The 17229-nt window shown below is 45.7% G+C and overlaps 1 protein-coding gene across 1 annotated transcript in view; it reads right to left on the minus strand.

Moving 5' to 3' along the window:
* Nucleotides 1–13599: 13599 nt before the first annotated feature.
* The window catches only part of LOC112114573 (zinc finger protein 501-like), a 9081-nt gene continuing 5451 nt past the window's right edge, over nucleotides 13600–17229 (minus strand). The window contains exons 4-5 of the mRNA XM_024211353.3: nucleotides 15484–15600; nucleotides 13600–15116 (exon numbers count right to left, since the gene is read on the minus strand). Coding sequence (XP_024067121.1) covers nucleotides 14002–15116; nucleotides 15484–15600 — 1232 coding nt within the window. The 3' untranslated portion in view covers nucleotides 13600–14001. The remainder of the gene's footprint in view (nucleotides 15117–15483; nucleotides 15601–17229) is intronic.

Below are 17229 nucleotides of genomic sequence, written 5' to 3' on the forward strand. Positions count from 1 at the left end.
CTCTAGGTAAGCGGCACTAGGCTGGAGCTCACCCTGAACCTCTCCTGCACCCCCAACTCCCTGCCCTGAGCCCCCACCACATCCCACACCCCGCCTTCACCCCAACTCCCTGCCCTGAGCCCCCTGCCACATCCTGCACCCCTCCTGCACCCCCAACTCCCTGCCCTGAGCCCCCTGCCACATCCCACACCCCTCCTGCACCCCCAACTCCCTGCCCTGAGCCCCCGCCACATCCCACACCCCAACTCCCTGCCCTGAGCCCCCTGCCACATCCCGTACCCCTCCTGCACTCCCTGCCCTGAGTCACCTGCTGCACCCTGCACCCTGAACCCCTGCCGCACCCCTCTTGTACCCCACACACCAACTCCCTTCCCTGAGCACCCTGCACACCTCCTGCACCTCAACTCCCTGCCCTCAGCCCCCGCTGCACCCTGCAACCTTTCTGCACCCCCTGGGGGCAGCGTTGGGATGGGGACTTCAGGGAAGGGATTGGAATGGGGCAGTGAAGGGGTGGGGCAGGGGCGGGGCCTAATTGGAAGGGGTGGAGTGGGGGCGGGGCCAGAGGCAGCATGGGGGGGGTTCAGTGATGCGGCCCTCGGACCAATGCACTAGTCCTCATGCGGCCCTCGGGGTCATCTGAGTTTGAGACCCCTGGTCTAACAGAAAGAAAGTAGAGAAGGGGGTCTGATTACCCCCTGCTATATTTATAGCAGCAAACACCAGGTGGGGAAGGGCTCTTTAAGCTAAAGGACAATGTTGACACAAGAACAAAGAGATATCTGGCAGTGTACAAATTCAGGTTGGAAATTAGAACAAGGTTTCTAACCGTCAGAGGGATGAGGTTCTGGAACAGCCTCCCAATAGAAGTTGTGGGGACAAACGTGGGGCATCATATGAATTTTCCCAGTTAGACAATGAGGGCTTCGTTACTTTTCTAATGCTAAGGAAATGCTATGACCTGCCAGCCTCAGCAGAGTGACAGTATTTACAACTAAGGCAGCTGCTAACATCAATTTGGCCAGATGCCCTAGGACTGCCAAAGGCCCCAGAACTATTGGAAACTTTAAAAATGCTTCATAAACACTCCAGGCCCTTGTCCACTATATATTACTCCTGGGGGAATTCTGTGCCACTGCGCATGCACAGAATTCACGTCCCCCGCAGATTTCTTTGCTTCCCTGCAGAAAAATGATTTCTGACAGGGAAGCAAAGGGAAGCCGCAAGAGCGGTCACAAGCCACTCCCCGGCAACGCAGGCTTGTCATTTCAGGCGCCCAGAGCAGCCAGCGGAGAGGTATATCACTGTTGGGGAGTGGAGGGGGGACAGGACTAGGCGTGTGTTGGGAGACATCAATCACTGCTGCAGATGTGCACAAACAAGAGAGACTCTGTCCCTCTCGCTCGCTGTTGTGGGATGCCTGGCATGGAGGGGGGCAGGGTTTCGGGATGTTTCTGAGGAGGTAGGTGTGGGGCAGGCTCTGTCCCCTCAGGCAGAATAGAATGTTGCAGCCTGCCTACATAGTGAATTGTTCCCATTGTTCTTTGTGAATTCTCCCAGGAGCATTGCCAGAGTTGTGTAAAGGAGCTTTATTGCAAATGACAGTATGGCCTTATAAACGTTTAAGGTGATTACTGATTAGAACTGGTCTAAATTTTTGGACTGAAACATTTTCCTATCAAAATGTGCTCCATGAACTGTTTACTACTGACCTTTCCGGAGATGGTCAGTAGCCAGTATAAATTGTGAGCTTGATTTCCCAGCCCTCACTTACTCTTCAGTTGCCTATGATGTAATACTGAGCATATGGCTGCATATATTTGTTGACTAATAACCAGAAACAAACGGTCAAATCTAGCCATGTTACTATTAGACAAAGGGAGTTTGGGGATTTCCTCCAATGCTCCCCACTCCCATTCTCCATTCATTGTATTGTAGTTTAACTAAATTACCAAAGTAATTGAAACTGGCGTGATTATATTGTGTTGTTTTGACAAAATATGCAGAATTTTAAAATATTGTGCACAGAATTTTTAATTTTTTGGTGCAGAATTCCCCCAGAAGTAATGTTAATGATGAGGAACTCCATTAATCTGGGGTTCTTTGTAAAGCATGGGAAAGGGATTTGTCTCAGCCCTTAAAAGAATTCCACGGACAGATATTACATGTTAAAAATGCCTCTGTGGATCTCTGAGGCTACACTTTATACAACAAAAGAGTTTATTCAATATAGAATCACTAGGAGGGTGGTGAAGCACTGGAATGGGTTACCTAGAGAGGTGGTGGAATCTCCATCCTTAGAGGTTTTTAAGGCCCGGCTTGACAAAGCCCTGGCTGGGATGATTTAGTTGGTGTTGGTCCTGCTTTGAGCAGGGAATTGGACTAGATGACCTCCTGAGGTCTCTTCCAACCCTAATATTCTATATATATATATTCTAGTTAAAATGGTGCTCAGTTTCAACAGCAAGATTTCTGTGTAATGGATTAGGGCTTCTCTTATAGTGCCGTCTTCCGGCTGGACCCATGCTTGCTCTTGGAGTCCTGGAGTCCTCTTGAGGTCCCTTTCAGTCCTATGATTTAACTTTGCTTAAAAAGCCCAGCATATCATCAGTTCTAGGCATAGGATACACATCTGGTACTGTGACAGCATTGAGTTTTCTACAATCAACACAACCTCGCCCTGTTGTCTTTCTTAGGGCCATGTGATGCCCAAGAGCTGTTGGACACTTCAATTACTCCTAGGTCGAACATGCTTTGTATTTCTGTACAAATTCATTCCTGCATCTTGCCAGTGGCCCTGTAGGGTCTTCTGGTCAGTGGCTGTGGTTCTTCTGTAATGATTTTATGAGTCAGCAAGTGTGTCTTCCCTGGCTTGTTAGAAAACAGATTGTATTTTTGCAGCACAAACACCTGTACCCTTTCACCTGGTGTTAATGCAGTGCAGATATCAATGCTTTCCAGAGATGTCAGATTGGCACAAGTGACCATCAAAAGGACAATCATGTGCTAACACTGTTAATTCCCCATACTGCTGGGTGGTACACCCAACTGCTTATAGGGCTGCCCAGGGCTTTTGGTTTTTCCCATAGGAGCCTCCCTATACAATCGCCCATTGTCTTAGACAAAAAAAAAAATCTCCCCATTTTCCCTTCCTGGGGCCCCCTCTAGGACAGCAGTTCTCAACCAGAGGTCTGCAGCCCCCCTGGAGGAAGACAAGCTGGTTTCAGAGGGGCCATGGGGCTGAAACTGGGAGCAGAACTGCAGGGAGCCTTGAGCCCTCCCCACCCTGGGCGGGGTTGAAGCCAGGTGTCCTGAGGCCCCCCCGCCTTGCTGGCCCCTGGAGTGTTTCTAGTATGTTAGAGGAGCCTCAGGATGAGACCCTGCCCCTGCTCTAGGACACACCCTCTTATGTGCACTGGGGGGGATCTGTCCTTTGTTCCACTGCAAAATGGTGGCAGCTGACATCTGCAACAGTGCCTTTAGTTACAGGGGTTGGTGCCTCCTTCCCGGGCCCAAGGACATGCTGTTTTGTAGCCTTTTTTGTTGTTTAAATTGAATTTGGTAGGTTTGTATTTAATGACTATGGGTTCAGCTCCTGTTGCTGCAGGTTCAAGCTCAACAGCATGACAATTACCTCTGGTGCTTTTCTCAAATGTGGAGCCTCTAAGAACAAAAGCAGGCCAAGACTAGTGACTGCAGATATAATCACAAGTGCAAACTCTAGTACAGGTCACAGGCACACCTGCATATTGGTCCCAGCACATACCCTAGTACTGGTCCCATTAAGACCCCCTTCAGACTGGTGCCATTACTGGTCCCACTACATACCCCAGTACTGGTCCCACTACATACCCCAAGTTTGCTCTGTCAACAGCACAGTGGCTGAAATGCTCAAACTCTTCATCTGCATTTAAAAGCCTTTGAAACAGCCCCCCAGGGTCAGCTGGGCCTCACCAGGTGCAACTCCCAGGGCATGCTAGATGGGGGCCTAGGCTGGGCTCGGTCACACCAGTGACTGCAGTGCAAGCTCACACACACACCTCTACTCAGAGGCACCACCCCCTCCTTACTCAGCCACACTGCCCCACCCATCCCTATTCCTGAAAGCCTGCATGCAGGGAGCTCATTTTCCCTTACAATGCTCTGAGCCCCCCCTGCATGCAACTGGAGCCGAGATCAGTGTCCCCCTCAGCTGCTCCCTTGTGAGAACTAAAGGGTTAAGTTAGAGAGAGTTGACTAGGCTCTGAGGTGAACTGGCCAATCGCCACTCAGCGTCACAGTGGTTGTGGCCCATGTTCTATATTGAAAATGATATGACTCGATAGCCTTTTTATTTGTTTTTTAAAAACTTTTTATTCTGGTAAAGTTACAATAAAATGTTAACATTCTACATCGTACATCATGTATTCAAGGTCAGGCTAATATTCCAAGACCATGGCTAAAGATTCTGGCTTCTGGCGGGGGGAGTTGTCCTGCTCGGAGGCTGATAAAATGGGTGACCAGATTTCTACATACCTATCCATTTTTGGCACTGCTTTAGTTGATGTGAATGTTTTCTATGACAAGAAGAATCCATATTTCTATTCCCAATTCCGCAGAAGGAGGGAATCACATTTTTTCTAATCCTGTTCAATATGGAGCCTAGCTGCTAGCAATAAAAACATGAAATAATCTGCTGTCCTGTTTAAAAGGCGTATCCTTTACTGGAGCATTAAGTAAGCAGATCAGGGGATCTGCATTTTGTTATAAGATGAATGGGTTTAATAATTTCCTCCCAAAACCATCTCATGTTTGGACACAACTACAATTCTTTTTAACCCTTTCCCCACAACTCCTCCAAGAGAGCACCTCCCTATAACAGAAATATGATGTATCTTAACTGGCGTTAGATCTAAATGCCAGCTACACAGTCATTTACAAAAAATATATGAACTACATAAATGGAAGATGCACAGTCCCTGGCCTTTCCTACAGAAAGAACTACTCAGCCAGATCAATTTTTGTCCAAATCCCTCTTTCTCCATCAAAATTGTCTCCATCTTAGAAATTAAGCCTTTTCTTCTAACTTGCTCTTTAGACAACTCCTCAAACATGGTTAAAGGGTCTAGATAGAAGCATCTTGTATCCAGATTTCACAATAAAATGTTGGACTTGTAAATACTGAAAATATTGGAGCTTTATATTTTTACATAGATTTGGCTATGATTTCAGACCAGGGCCCAGGAACAGCTCTTGGAATTGAGTAATCTCAGCTCTTACCCACAACTAATAGTCACTTTGCTATTTCCTAGGGATACATTCCTGATTATTAATGAAAGTAGCTAAGGGAGAGGGCCTGGGCAACAGGAGTTTAAACAAATTCTCCAAAGCTATAAAGGTGGTCTGGCTTACTGGACAATTTTTTTTTTTTTGGTGACCTAAATTTCTTTTTAACACAACAATTACTATGAATAGCTATATCTGGGCTCCAGTCTTGTTTGAGTTTAACCCACTTGATCACATCTGTTAATTATGATGCATAATATTAATAAGCCCAATTAGAGAAATTTAGTCCATTCCACTTTGTAGGTATGCACTTTAAAACTTAACATTTGTTTTTTATGTTTCCATATGAATTTTAATAGCACATATTGCCATGTTTTTAATGTCAGGGATACTAACAAAGGTGTCTCCACGCATCTGAAGAAGTGGGGTTTTTACCCACGAAAACTTATGCCCAAATAAATCTGTTAGTCTTTAAGGTGCCACTGGACTCCTTGTTGTTTTTGAAACAAAACCAATACCTTTGGGAGGACATTCATCTTTCCCAAGGCTACCCTGCTCTAGCCAAGAAAATTCACATTAATTTTATTCTCCATGTCTTTTATTATTTGATTCCACACTGCAGAGTAATTTACCTTAAAAAGATTTTGCCACACTATTCCTAAACATTTTAAAGATTCCATTACCCATTTAAATATATGTAGCTGACAACAGTTTGTTTGGACCTTTGGGGAATATTCATTCTTAAAGTTTCAGATTTATCACAAAAACAACAAGGTGCCACCGGACTCCTTGTTGTTTTTGTAGATACAGACTAACACAGCTACCCCCTGATACTTGACAGATTTATCACAGTTTATTTTGAAGCCCGATACTTGTCTAAATCCCCCAAATCAATTGTTCTAGAATTTTTAATGAGGCTGCTTGCAAATATAACAAGACATCTTCAGCATACAGAGCTATTTTGTGTTCTAATCCACCCGTTGTTTTGATGCCCTTTACCAAGTGGCTCTTTCTAGACAAATTAAGCAGGGATTGCTGACAATTAACCAAAGCAGATGCTTGAACAGGCATCTATAGGGTTGGTAAACAAACAAAATATCACTAAGGCTGAGCTACTATAAACAGTACTAAACTAAGAGTTAAACAACACAGTTATCAAGTTAAGATCAAATCTCAAAATCAAGGACTTACGGATACTGCATTGGACTCAAGTCATCAATTAGTTAATTCATCAGATTAAGACAGCAGATAATCAGCTCTTAAAGTCCTAAAACTGGAATCCAAGAAACTGGCTGTCCATTTAGTTCTGAACCCCAGAGAATTTCACCCAGGCAGTGCAATCCACACAACTAGTTGAATTATTCAATATAGAAACCAACTAGCAGTTCATGTTTAAGCCATAACTTTAAAGCTTCCTCCTCAGATTTCATTATTGCCTCAGCTAATCCTTCTCCTCCCTGCCCCTCAGCACAGATACATACCTTATAGAGACTTTCACAAGCAGAAGTTTAACAGCTCTGGCTTAGCAATTTATAGCTGACAGCTTAGTTTCTTTGACCATTTCACAGAAAAAGCAGCAAGTATCCAATGATTTCGCAGGGCAGAGTTTTAGAGCTATTTAGATTGGGCGACCTATTCTGATGCCTTCCCTGTGTAGATTTTCATGCAGTGAGCCACCCTTTCACACCCTAATATAATAAAAAGGCCAGTTGTGTCTCAGGTAATAAACACAAAACTAAAAATAGAAAAGGGGAAAATAACATTTTAAATATTATCCCCATAACAGATTCTGCAGCTATCTCAGGCTTTGGACTCACCACATAGTAGGAGCTTAGGAACCAAGCAATGGTGTAGTTGCCGAGTACTTCAAGTTAGAGGCTTTTTTGGGTACAGGGAAACTCACCAAGCTTGCTGGCACCTGATGTTGATGTAAAAACTTTCTTCCCTAGAGGGTATCAATCTTGGGGTCCTGGAATGTCAGTCTCTCTGAGACAGCTTGTTGACTTGAAAGGCAAAGGACTTCATCCTTTACCTTTTTCTTTATGGCTTACGATTCCAACTCACCCCACATTACAGGACCCCCTCAGAGGTCTCTGGAAAAATCAGGTGTGGAATAGGGCTTGGATACAGACATGACCTGATCCAATTGGAGTGAAGCAGACTTTGGGCTCATGCCGATCTACAAAAATCTCCCTTAACCACACAATTTTCTTTATCTGTTGTTGCAAACTACACACAGTGTAAATATTCGAACACCAAAGATATCGAAAATGAAAGGAACATGAGGCCGTTTCTGTGGTGGTTTCCAGAGCCTGGCTTCAGGGTTCAATGGGTGTGCTCTAACATCTGGCCTCCTCAGAAGGAAAAGTACCCATAAAAATAACTGGTGGGAAATGTTTTTAACAGAAAAACTGCCCATAGCATCATGCACCAATTACCCTTCTTAAAACAACTGTGGACATCTCATGATAGATGTCAGGTCTTTCCCTTGCAAACAAGAGAAGCGGGGCTCTCAGTGACCCTTACAGCCTCACTGGTGAAATGTTACATTACTTGTCTCCTTATGTAGTTTTCCTCTGAACAGAAAATTTACTGTTAAGTGTAGCGAAATAATTTCCATTCGAATTGGAACTAACTAAATCCTGTATGGGGCTGTAGTCTTGTATACATTGTTCCTATCACAGATTCCCCCGCCCCAGCTTTTGGAGCAAGGAGTTATTTCAGAACTCCTTGGTCCGAAGGGGTAAATTACATCAAATAAACTCAAGATTAGCCACCATTTTCTATATTACTAACAAAAAGAAAAACAATATAACTTTCAGTTTACCAATATAATTTGGGTAATTACATAATTAGTCTCTTAATCTTTAACCAATATTTAACTTCCTGTTTAATTTCATTTTCACTGGTAACAATAACATTTTCAAAAATCACGAAATCTTATCATACATGTTAGTTTTCTTTTAATCCCTATTTCCACAAAATGAGCCCTGGTGTAAAACAACATAGATGCCTTCCACTACTGTGAGTTTATTGGTCTCTGGCTCTTCAGCCATAAGTGTTGGTGGAAGGGGGTCTCACACTCAGTGGGAAGGTTTGCATCACAAGAAAAAGTCACTCTAGTCTATTTTTAGACTTTTTAATCTTTCAAAGTAGCAGGAGGTGAAGGAGAAGTGATGCAAAACTAGTGCTGTAAGTCCAGTGCAAAACTGAGACAAAACCATAGAATTAGGACTCAACATTCGGGTATCCTGCAGCCTGAACATGGAGCCATCACTTTTGCAGCATGAATGTCCTTGTTCCACAAGGGAGCCAGACTGGGATGCATGGCGAGGAATGTCCTCAGAGGGCACCAATTGCTTCTCTCATTTCCTCATGACACTTTGGATCCAAATGGTAAAGGACAATTGTTTCCAGTGTAACCATGGCATCATTTGGGACCATAATAAATGCCATTGAACTATGGAGCGGGGTTCCAAAAACAGTTTTACCTGGGCCGTACATCACCACAGTGTCCTTATCTTGGATGAGAACCAACCACTTTGTTCCCAGTACTAATACTGTAGTTGTTGCCAAATCCTTGGCCAGGCTAAATTTACACTTCACTGAAGTAAAATCCTTTACTAACCCAAATATGTTTTCAGTCATCATAGTGAGGAATATTCCCCAAAAATGCCCAACTGGTTTCTTTAATGTGGTGGCACGGATCTAAATGAGGGATTAGAAAAAGGCCTGGATCTGAATCCCTGTAAGCCCCCAGTGGTGAGGTATCTTCAGAAACAGATATTCTGCTGCTGTCCCACATTCAGCACTGATTTCATTTTATACACATTTGCAGCATCTACAAAACATGAGTTCAGCAAAATGCCATTTTGGTTTCCTCCACATCTGCATAGATAGTCACAGTATTTCCCAAGTCATAGGATTATCTAGGTGATATTGTCAGGTGTAAATGCCTATAGGGCCTGGACCGCAGCTACTGCTGCTATTAGCCAAGATGGTCAGGGATGCAACCTCATGCTCTGGTTATCCCTAGACCTCTGACTGCCAGATGCTGTGACTAGATCACTTGATGATTGCCCTGTTCTGTTCCTTCCCTCTGAAGCACCAGGCATTGGCCACTCTCAGAAGACAGGATACTGGGCTAGATGGACTATTGGTCAGACCCAGTGTGGCCATTATTATGTTCTTAGGGCCCCAGTTACAAGGCCATTTTGCCTAGTTCCAAGTCACTTACTGTGGAACTCTCTCCTTGGGTCATCTGAGACCATATTGACCGAAAGAATTTAACAACAGTGTGATCATATGCAGTTACTTCAGTTAGTTGCATAAATTGGGATGTGCTGTTGTTCACCGTCTCAGAATGGAGATTTCCTTGGTAGCATGCCCAAGAGACTGGAGTATTCTCTCCAGCTGAATGAACTGAATTTGAATTTCCTCAATGTCAACATGGAGTGATGGGGAAAAAGCAAAAATAACCTGAGAAATTACTATTTTAGTAAATGGTCATTTGTCTCAAAGTCCCCAATAAATCTGAGCTACATTCTGTCAAATAAAACTAATATCCAGTCATGTGACCAAACGGCCTTCAAAAAAGAAAGAAAAACCCACAAAGAGAAGAATAAGACACTTTCCATTTCATATCAAATGACATTCCAGAGCAGGTTGCATATGACACAGAATCAGGACAACAGGTTCTCCCGTTGTGTTCTCCTCTGAGCCATTCAAAATCACTTCACTCAGCACTCCCTCTATTATTGTCATGTTATTTACAAAAGTTTTATCATCATCATAATGGGAAAACAGGCAACCTTCCCATCTGCCAACCAGCCCAACTCAGCAAGAAAAGACCCAGAAGTGACTTTGCCAATAGACAGAAACAGTGATTTAAACTCAGAATGACCCCACTGTGTTTCAGATCAATTTGAATTCCCCTTCCAGGTCTGTGACACTTTCATCTCCTGCCCTAATGAGTCTAATTTAAGATTAAAGGAATCAAACCACTTTGGGAGGTGGAGGGGTAGACTGTGAAGAAGATAAACTCTACACCAGGGGTCTCAATCACGCGGCCCCTGGGTCGCATGCAGCCCACAAGGTTATTTTCTGCGGCCCGCGAGCTCCTCACAGCCCCCTCGCCCTTCCCCAGCGTTTACCTAGAACGGCTCTGGCCCGGCGCACACCGGGGGCAGGGCAGGCTCCCTGCCTGCCTGCCCTGCCCCCGCACCGCTCCAGAAAGAATCTAGGGGAGGAGAGGCGCAGGGATGTGTGTTGATGTTGCATCAGGCACCGCCCCCCCAGCAACTCCCATTGGCCGCGGTTCCCCGTTCCTGGCCAATGGGAGATGCTGGGGGCGGTGCCTGAAGCAACAGCAACACACACCCCTGCGCCCCTCCTTCCCCAGGTTCCGTCGGCTTCCCGGAGCAGCGCGGGGGCAAGGCAGGGAGACTGCCCTGCCCCCGATGCACGCCGGGCCAGAGCCTGCCCCCTGAACCCTTCCTGCAGTCGAACCCCCTGCCCTGAGCCCCTTGCCGCATCCTGCACCCCTCCTGCACCCCTCACCCCTCCTGCACCCCACACCCCAACCCACTGCCCTGAGCCCCCTGCGGCACTCCTCCTGCACCCCAACCCCCTGCCCTGACCCCCTGCCACACCCCTCATCCTTCCTGCACCCTCTGGTGGCAGGGAAGGGATGGAGTTGGGGTGAGGATTTTGGGGATGGGGTTGGAATGGGGGCAGGGAAGAGGTGGGGCAAGGGCGGGGCCTCATGGAAGGGATGGAGTGGGGGTGGGGCCGAGGGCGGCGTGGGGGAGGTGTCAGTAATGCGGCCCTCAGGCCAACGTACTAGTCCTCATGTGGCCCTCGTGGTCATTTGAGTTTGAGACCCCTGCTCTACACGGCTCAGACAGAAGGTAACAATGCTGAGGAGATGGGGGAGAAGGGAATCCCTCTAACTCCTCCCATCTCCTCAGAGTGTCACAGAGGCTGCCCCGATCCTGTTCTTTATTATATTTAAATACATTTCAAATGAGAAAAATGGTACAAAAATAACTGCTGTTTAGCACACTCCAGGGCAACGTGAAAACAACTGAGAATGAGACACGGGGGGGAACTTGGTGACACTTTGCAATTGGGGAACAGTGATGCTCCAGGATGGTTTAGACTAGGACAACCTTTCAGAAGTGGTGTGCCGAGTCTTCATTTATTCACTCTAATTTAAGGTTTTGCGTGCCAGGAATACATTTTAACGTTTTTAGGTCTCTTTCTATACGTCTATAATATATAACTAAACTATTGTTGTATGTAAAGTAAATAAGGTTTTTAAAATGTTTAAAAAGCTTCATTTAAAATTAAATTAAAATGCAGAGCCCCCGGACCGGTGGCCAGGACCGGGGCAGTGTGAGTGCCACTGAATCAGCTCGCATGCCGCCTTTGGCACGCATGCCATAGGTTGCCTACCCCTGGACTAGGAAAAGGGATGGAGCTTAGTTCAGGTCATGAGGAAATGTGCTAGCTGGCCTGTGTACAGTGGCCATGGTTCTGCCATTACTGCAAGAATAGCTGTATTTTACATGAGAATAACTGGTAGATTTTACCTCACTATAGCTCATAGACTTGAAGGACTATCATAATCATCTAGTATGACCTTGTGCACATTGCAGGCCACAGAACCTTGCTCACCCACTCCTGTAATAGACCCCTAACCTTTGGCTGAGTTACTGAAGTCCTCAAATCATGATTAAAGACTTCAAATTATAGAGAATCCACCATTTATTCTAATTTAAACCTGCAAATGACCATGCTGCAAAGGAAGGTGGGAAAAAAACCCAGGCTCTCTACCAAGCTGCCAATTCCTTTCCAACCCCAAATATGGCAATCAGTTGGACCCCGAGCATATTGACAAGACCTACCAGCCACTCAGAAAAGAATTTTCCGTAGTTAACTCAGAGCCCTCTCCATCTAGTGTCCCATCTCTGGTCATTGGGGATATTTGCTACAAGCAGTTGCAGATGGGCAACCTGGCATTGTAGGCAGGCCTATCATCCCATCCCCTCCCCTCAATAAACTTATCAAGCTGAATCGTGAAGTCAGTTAGGTTTTTTCCCCCCACTGCTCCCCTTGTAAAGCTGTTCCAGAACTTCACTCCTCTGATGGTTAGAAATCTTCATCTAGTTTCAAGCCTAAACCTGTTGATGGCCGGTTTATATCCTTTTGTGCTTGTTTCAACATTGGTACTTAAGTAACTCCTCTCCATCCCCAGTATTTATGCCTCTGATGTATTTATAGAGAGCAATCATATCTCCCTCAGCCTTCACCTTGAGTCTTCTCTCATAAGATTGGTTTTCCATTTCTTGGATCATCCCAGTAGCCTTTCTCTGCACCTGTTCCAGTTTGGATTAATCTTTCTTAAACATGGGAGACCAGAATTGCACATAGTATTCCAGATGAGGTCTCACCAGTGCCTTGTGTAATAGTACTAACACTTCCCTGTCTATACTGGAAATACCTCACCTGATGCACCCTAGGATTGCATTAGCCTTTTTCATGGCCACATCACATTGTCTGCTCATAGTCATCCTATGATCAACCAATACACCCAGGTCTCTCTCTTCCTCTGTTGCTCCCAACTGATTAGGCTCCAGTTTATGGCAAAAATTCGTGTTGTTTTGTCCCCAAGTGCCTGACGTTGCCCTTTGCACTATTCAATTTCTTCCCATTTCGCTTTCTCCAGTTTTCAAGGTCGTCCAGATCTTTGTGTATTATATTTGGGTCCGCCTCGGTATTGGCAATACCTCCCAGCTTTGTGTCATCCACAAATTTTATTAGCACACTCCCACCTTGTGCGTCAAGATCAGTAATAGAGATGTTAATAAGATTGATCCCAAAACTGATCCCTGAGGAACTCCACTAGTAACCTCCCTCCAGCCTGACAGTTCACCTTTCAGTATGACCCATTGTAGTCTCTCCTTTAACCAGTTCCTTACCCACCTTTCAATTCTTGTGTTAATCTGCATCTTCTCCAATTTAACTAGTAATTCCCCATATGGAACTGTATCAAATGCCTTACCAAAATCCACATAGATTAGATCTACTGTATTTTCTTTGTCTAAAAAAACAGTTCTATTTCTGAAAGAAAGAGATCAGATAGATCTGGCATGATCTACCATATTATAAAACTATGATATATTTTATCCCAATTACCCTTTATCTCTTTGTGATTTACTACTTTCTCTTTCAAAATTAATTCCAAGATCTTGCATATATTTGAGGTCAAACTAACAGGCCTCTAGTTTCCCAGATCACTTTTTTCCTCTTTCTTAAAAGTAGGTTCTATATTAGCAATTCTGCAGTCATAGGGTATGACCCCCAAATTTATGGATTCATTAAAATTCCCCCTTTTCTACCCAACCTGGGGCTGATGGAGATTCCTGGTAGGAGGAACACATACACTCCCATGACTCATAATTCAAATGAGTTGATAGAAAGATCAAAGAGATTCACCTCAAAGAATGGTGAGATTTAAAAAGCAAAAGCAAGCAGCTTGCCTGGTGGACCATGGTGACACAAATGGTTCAAGCAGCCTTAAAGTTCACTACATGGGAATTAATAAAAGCATTAAAGAAAATATTTTTTTTGTCAGCCCTAGAGAAGGTTTTAATGGTGTTTGTCTTCTTTGTGGATTCTCTGATGATAAATAAGGGCTGAGCTCTGATGGAAGTTTTTCCCACACTAAGAACATCTCTAGGGTCTCTCGCCTGTATGGATTCTCTGATGTGCAGTAAGGGCTGAGCTTTGACGGAAGTTTTTCCTGCACTCACAGCATTCATAGGGTCTCTCACCTGTGTGAATTCTCTGATGTCTAATAAGGGCTGAGAGCTGGCGGAAGTTTTTCCCGCATTCACAGCATTCATAGGGTCTCTCTCCTGTGTGGATTCTCTGGTGTGTAATAAGGTGTGAGCGCCGAGAGAAGGTTTTCCTGCACTCACAGCATTCATAGGGTCTCTCTCCTGTGTGGATTCTCTGATGTGTAACAAGGTCTGAGCGGTAACTGAAGCTTTTCCTGCACTCACAGCATTCATAGGGTCTTTCTCCTGTGTGGATTCTCTGATGTGTAATAAGCGATGAGCTTTGACTGAAGCTTTTCCCACACTCACAGCATTCATAGGGTCTCTCGCCTGTGTGGATGCTCTGATGTGTAATAAGAGTTGAGCTCCGACTGAACCTTTTCCTGCACTTATGGCATTCATAGGGTCTTTCTCCCGTGTGGATTCTCTGATGTGTGACAAGAGCTGAGCTCTGAGTGAAGCTTTTCCCGCACTCACAGCATTCATAGGGTCTCTCTCCTGTGTGGACCCTCTCATGTCTAATAAGGGTTGAGCTGTCAGTGAAGCTTTTGCCACATTCACAGCATTCATAGGGCCTGTCTCCTGTGTGGATTCGCTGATGTATAATAAGGTGTGAGCTCAGAGTGAAGCTTTTCCCACACTCACAGCATCCATAGGGCCTGGTTCCTGTGTGGATTCTCTCATGTTTAGTAAGGTGTGAGTGGCTACTGAAACTTTTCCCACACACAGCGCATGTGTTGTTTCTGTCTCCCAGGGAGATTCTCTTCTGGGCTTTGGTTTCCTTGCGGTCTTTGTAAACTCTCCGATAATTAATGGAGTTACCCATTTCTCCCCCTGGCTGGGTTCCCTGCTGCCTCTCTGGTCTGTGCTGACTCTTACAGGCTTTTCCCTGCTCACGACTCCTGGACACAATCAACTGGGATCTTTGCACTAATGCCCCATGCAGTTCCACTTGTTCAGCCTCTTCTGGCTCAGGATTCGGCTCCTTGTTCTCATTCACCATCCCCTCAACTGCCAGGACAGAGAGAGAAACCTTAGAAACAGGGATGGAAAAGGGGAGCACAAACCAAAGTAAGTGCTGAGGAGAAAGGAAAAAAATCAGGCCCTGTACTTCCCCAAACTCTGCCTCATAAGGGAGAAAGGAGGGGATCAAATCTGCCTTTGCATCTCATCCAAACAGGGGAAGGGAGGTTAGGGAGGGAGCTTCTGCCAGGAGTCAGTCAGGACACCTAGGAAGCCATGAGTGATATCTGCCCTGAGGATGCAGCACCTGATGGGGACAATTCTGAACTCGGAGAGCTCACAAGGTCTTTGTATGGAATCCCAACTGTTTCTTTAAGGCGCTGATACTTTTTGAGTTGATTTCATGATTCCTCACCTGTGCAGGCACCTTTCGGGATCCCTCTTTCTTCAGAGCCATGGAGATCTGAGACCCATGGCTCATCCCTTTCTTCCAGCTGGGAGATCACATCGAGTTTGGAAACTGGAAACCCTGCTTGGGGGGAAGAAAACCAGGAAGATCAGCTTAAGTCATGGGGAAAAAAAGTTCTGTTATTTTAACACCAGCCCATTTTAAAGCAATAAGATGTCAGGGTGAGTTCCACCAATTCTCAAAGGTGCAGGTGGCTCTGTTTATGAGAGATTTAGCTAGCCCCATCTCTGCTGGGAACACACACAGCCAGATACTCATGGACAAGAGGGCTCCTAAAACACAGAGACAATAACTCCATGTCCCAGAAGGCGAAGACTCTAGTCACCCTGAAACTGCTTCTTGCTAACAGAGAGAGGCCCAAAGACAATGAAAGGTCATAGGGAAACTGGGACCAGTAAGAATGGGCTGGCAGGATTCAGCGTAGTATGGAACAGGATGGAGTGGGGGACGCCACCAAATGCAGCAGCTCAGGGTATATGAAAAGTCTCATGTGGAGAAGGCTGGGGAATTAGATGCTAAGCTCAGGATGCTCATTCCTCTGGAAAAGGAGACTGTGAATAAAAGCATAAGACCACGTGACCTTGGGAAGGACTGACTAAACGACTCAAGAACCCTGAAAGGAAGAGAGATTGTGGCTGATGCAGATGGGGAGGAGGGGAGTGAGATTCTCTGATTTCTTAGAAATTTCAGTGCCAACCTGTGACATCACCAAGAAAGTGCCCATTTGTGCCAGGGGAAGAACTTGTCCTGCTTGTGCTTTCACTCCTGTGTCAGGAAATAGGCAGAGTATGCATGAGACACTGGTGAACATTTCACTGGCATTTTCTGATCTACTGAAGGCACCCGTCACAGGATGACGATGACACAGATATGGCAGCCTGGAACTGGCTGACACTGCGCACCACTCTTGGTGATAGCCACTGGTGCTCGCTATGCAGACAGGTGCTTCTGGAGCAGAGCCACATGCACAGATTGGTGGGATCACATCATCATGCAGACCCGCAAGGACCAGCAGTGGGTTCAGCACTTTTGCATGAAGAAAGCTACATTGCTGGAGCTTTGTGAGTAACTAGCCCCGACCCTCCAGCATCAGGTCATATGCATGAGGGTGACCATGGGCCGGGCCACCCAGCCCTGGTGCTGTCCAATGAGTTCCTGGTCTGCAGGACATGGTACCATGGAGGGGATTCAGGACATGGTGCGGGTGGGAGCAGGAGCCTGAACTCTCCCAGCCATGACCTCAAGCAGCCTCTCTAACACGTCTTTCTGCTGCTTTCTATCTTCCTCCTTCAGGGGATGTTTCCACTCCAGAGATTGCACTGCAAGTCTCTCCTTGCATGCTGCACTTCTTCTCATGCTCGGCAGCCTGCTTTTTGCCTTTCCATGTGCCACGAATCCTTTCCCCTTCGGTATTGTTCCTCCTTGTTGGTCCTGTCCAGGATGTCCATCATAAGCTCATCACAGACATGCTTTCTCTGTGACTGCGCCATGACACTTTGACATGGAGCCCTTGTTGCCAAGAAGGCTAACAGCATATTGGGCTGCATTAGTAGGAGCACTGCCAGCAGATTGAGGGAAGTGATTATTCCCCTATATTCGGCATTGGTGAGGCCACATCTGGAGTATTGTGTCCAGTTTTGGGCCGCCCACTACAGAAAGGATGTGGAAAAATTGGAGAGAGTCCAGCGGAGG

Source organism: Terrapene carolina, unplaced genomic scaffold (assembly GCF_002925995.2).
Source record: "Terrapene carolina triunguis isolate 2854851 unplaced genomic scaffold, T_m_triunguis-2.0 Scaffold310, whole genome shotgun sequence".
Taxonomy (NCBI): Eukaryota; Metazoa; Chordata; order Testudines; family Emydidae; genus Terrapene; species Terrapene triunguis.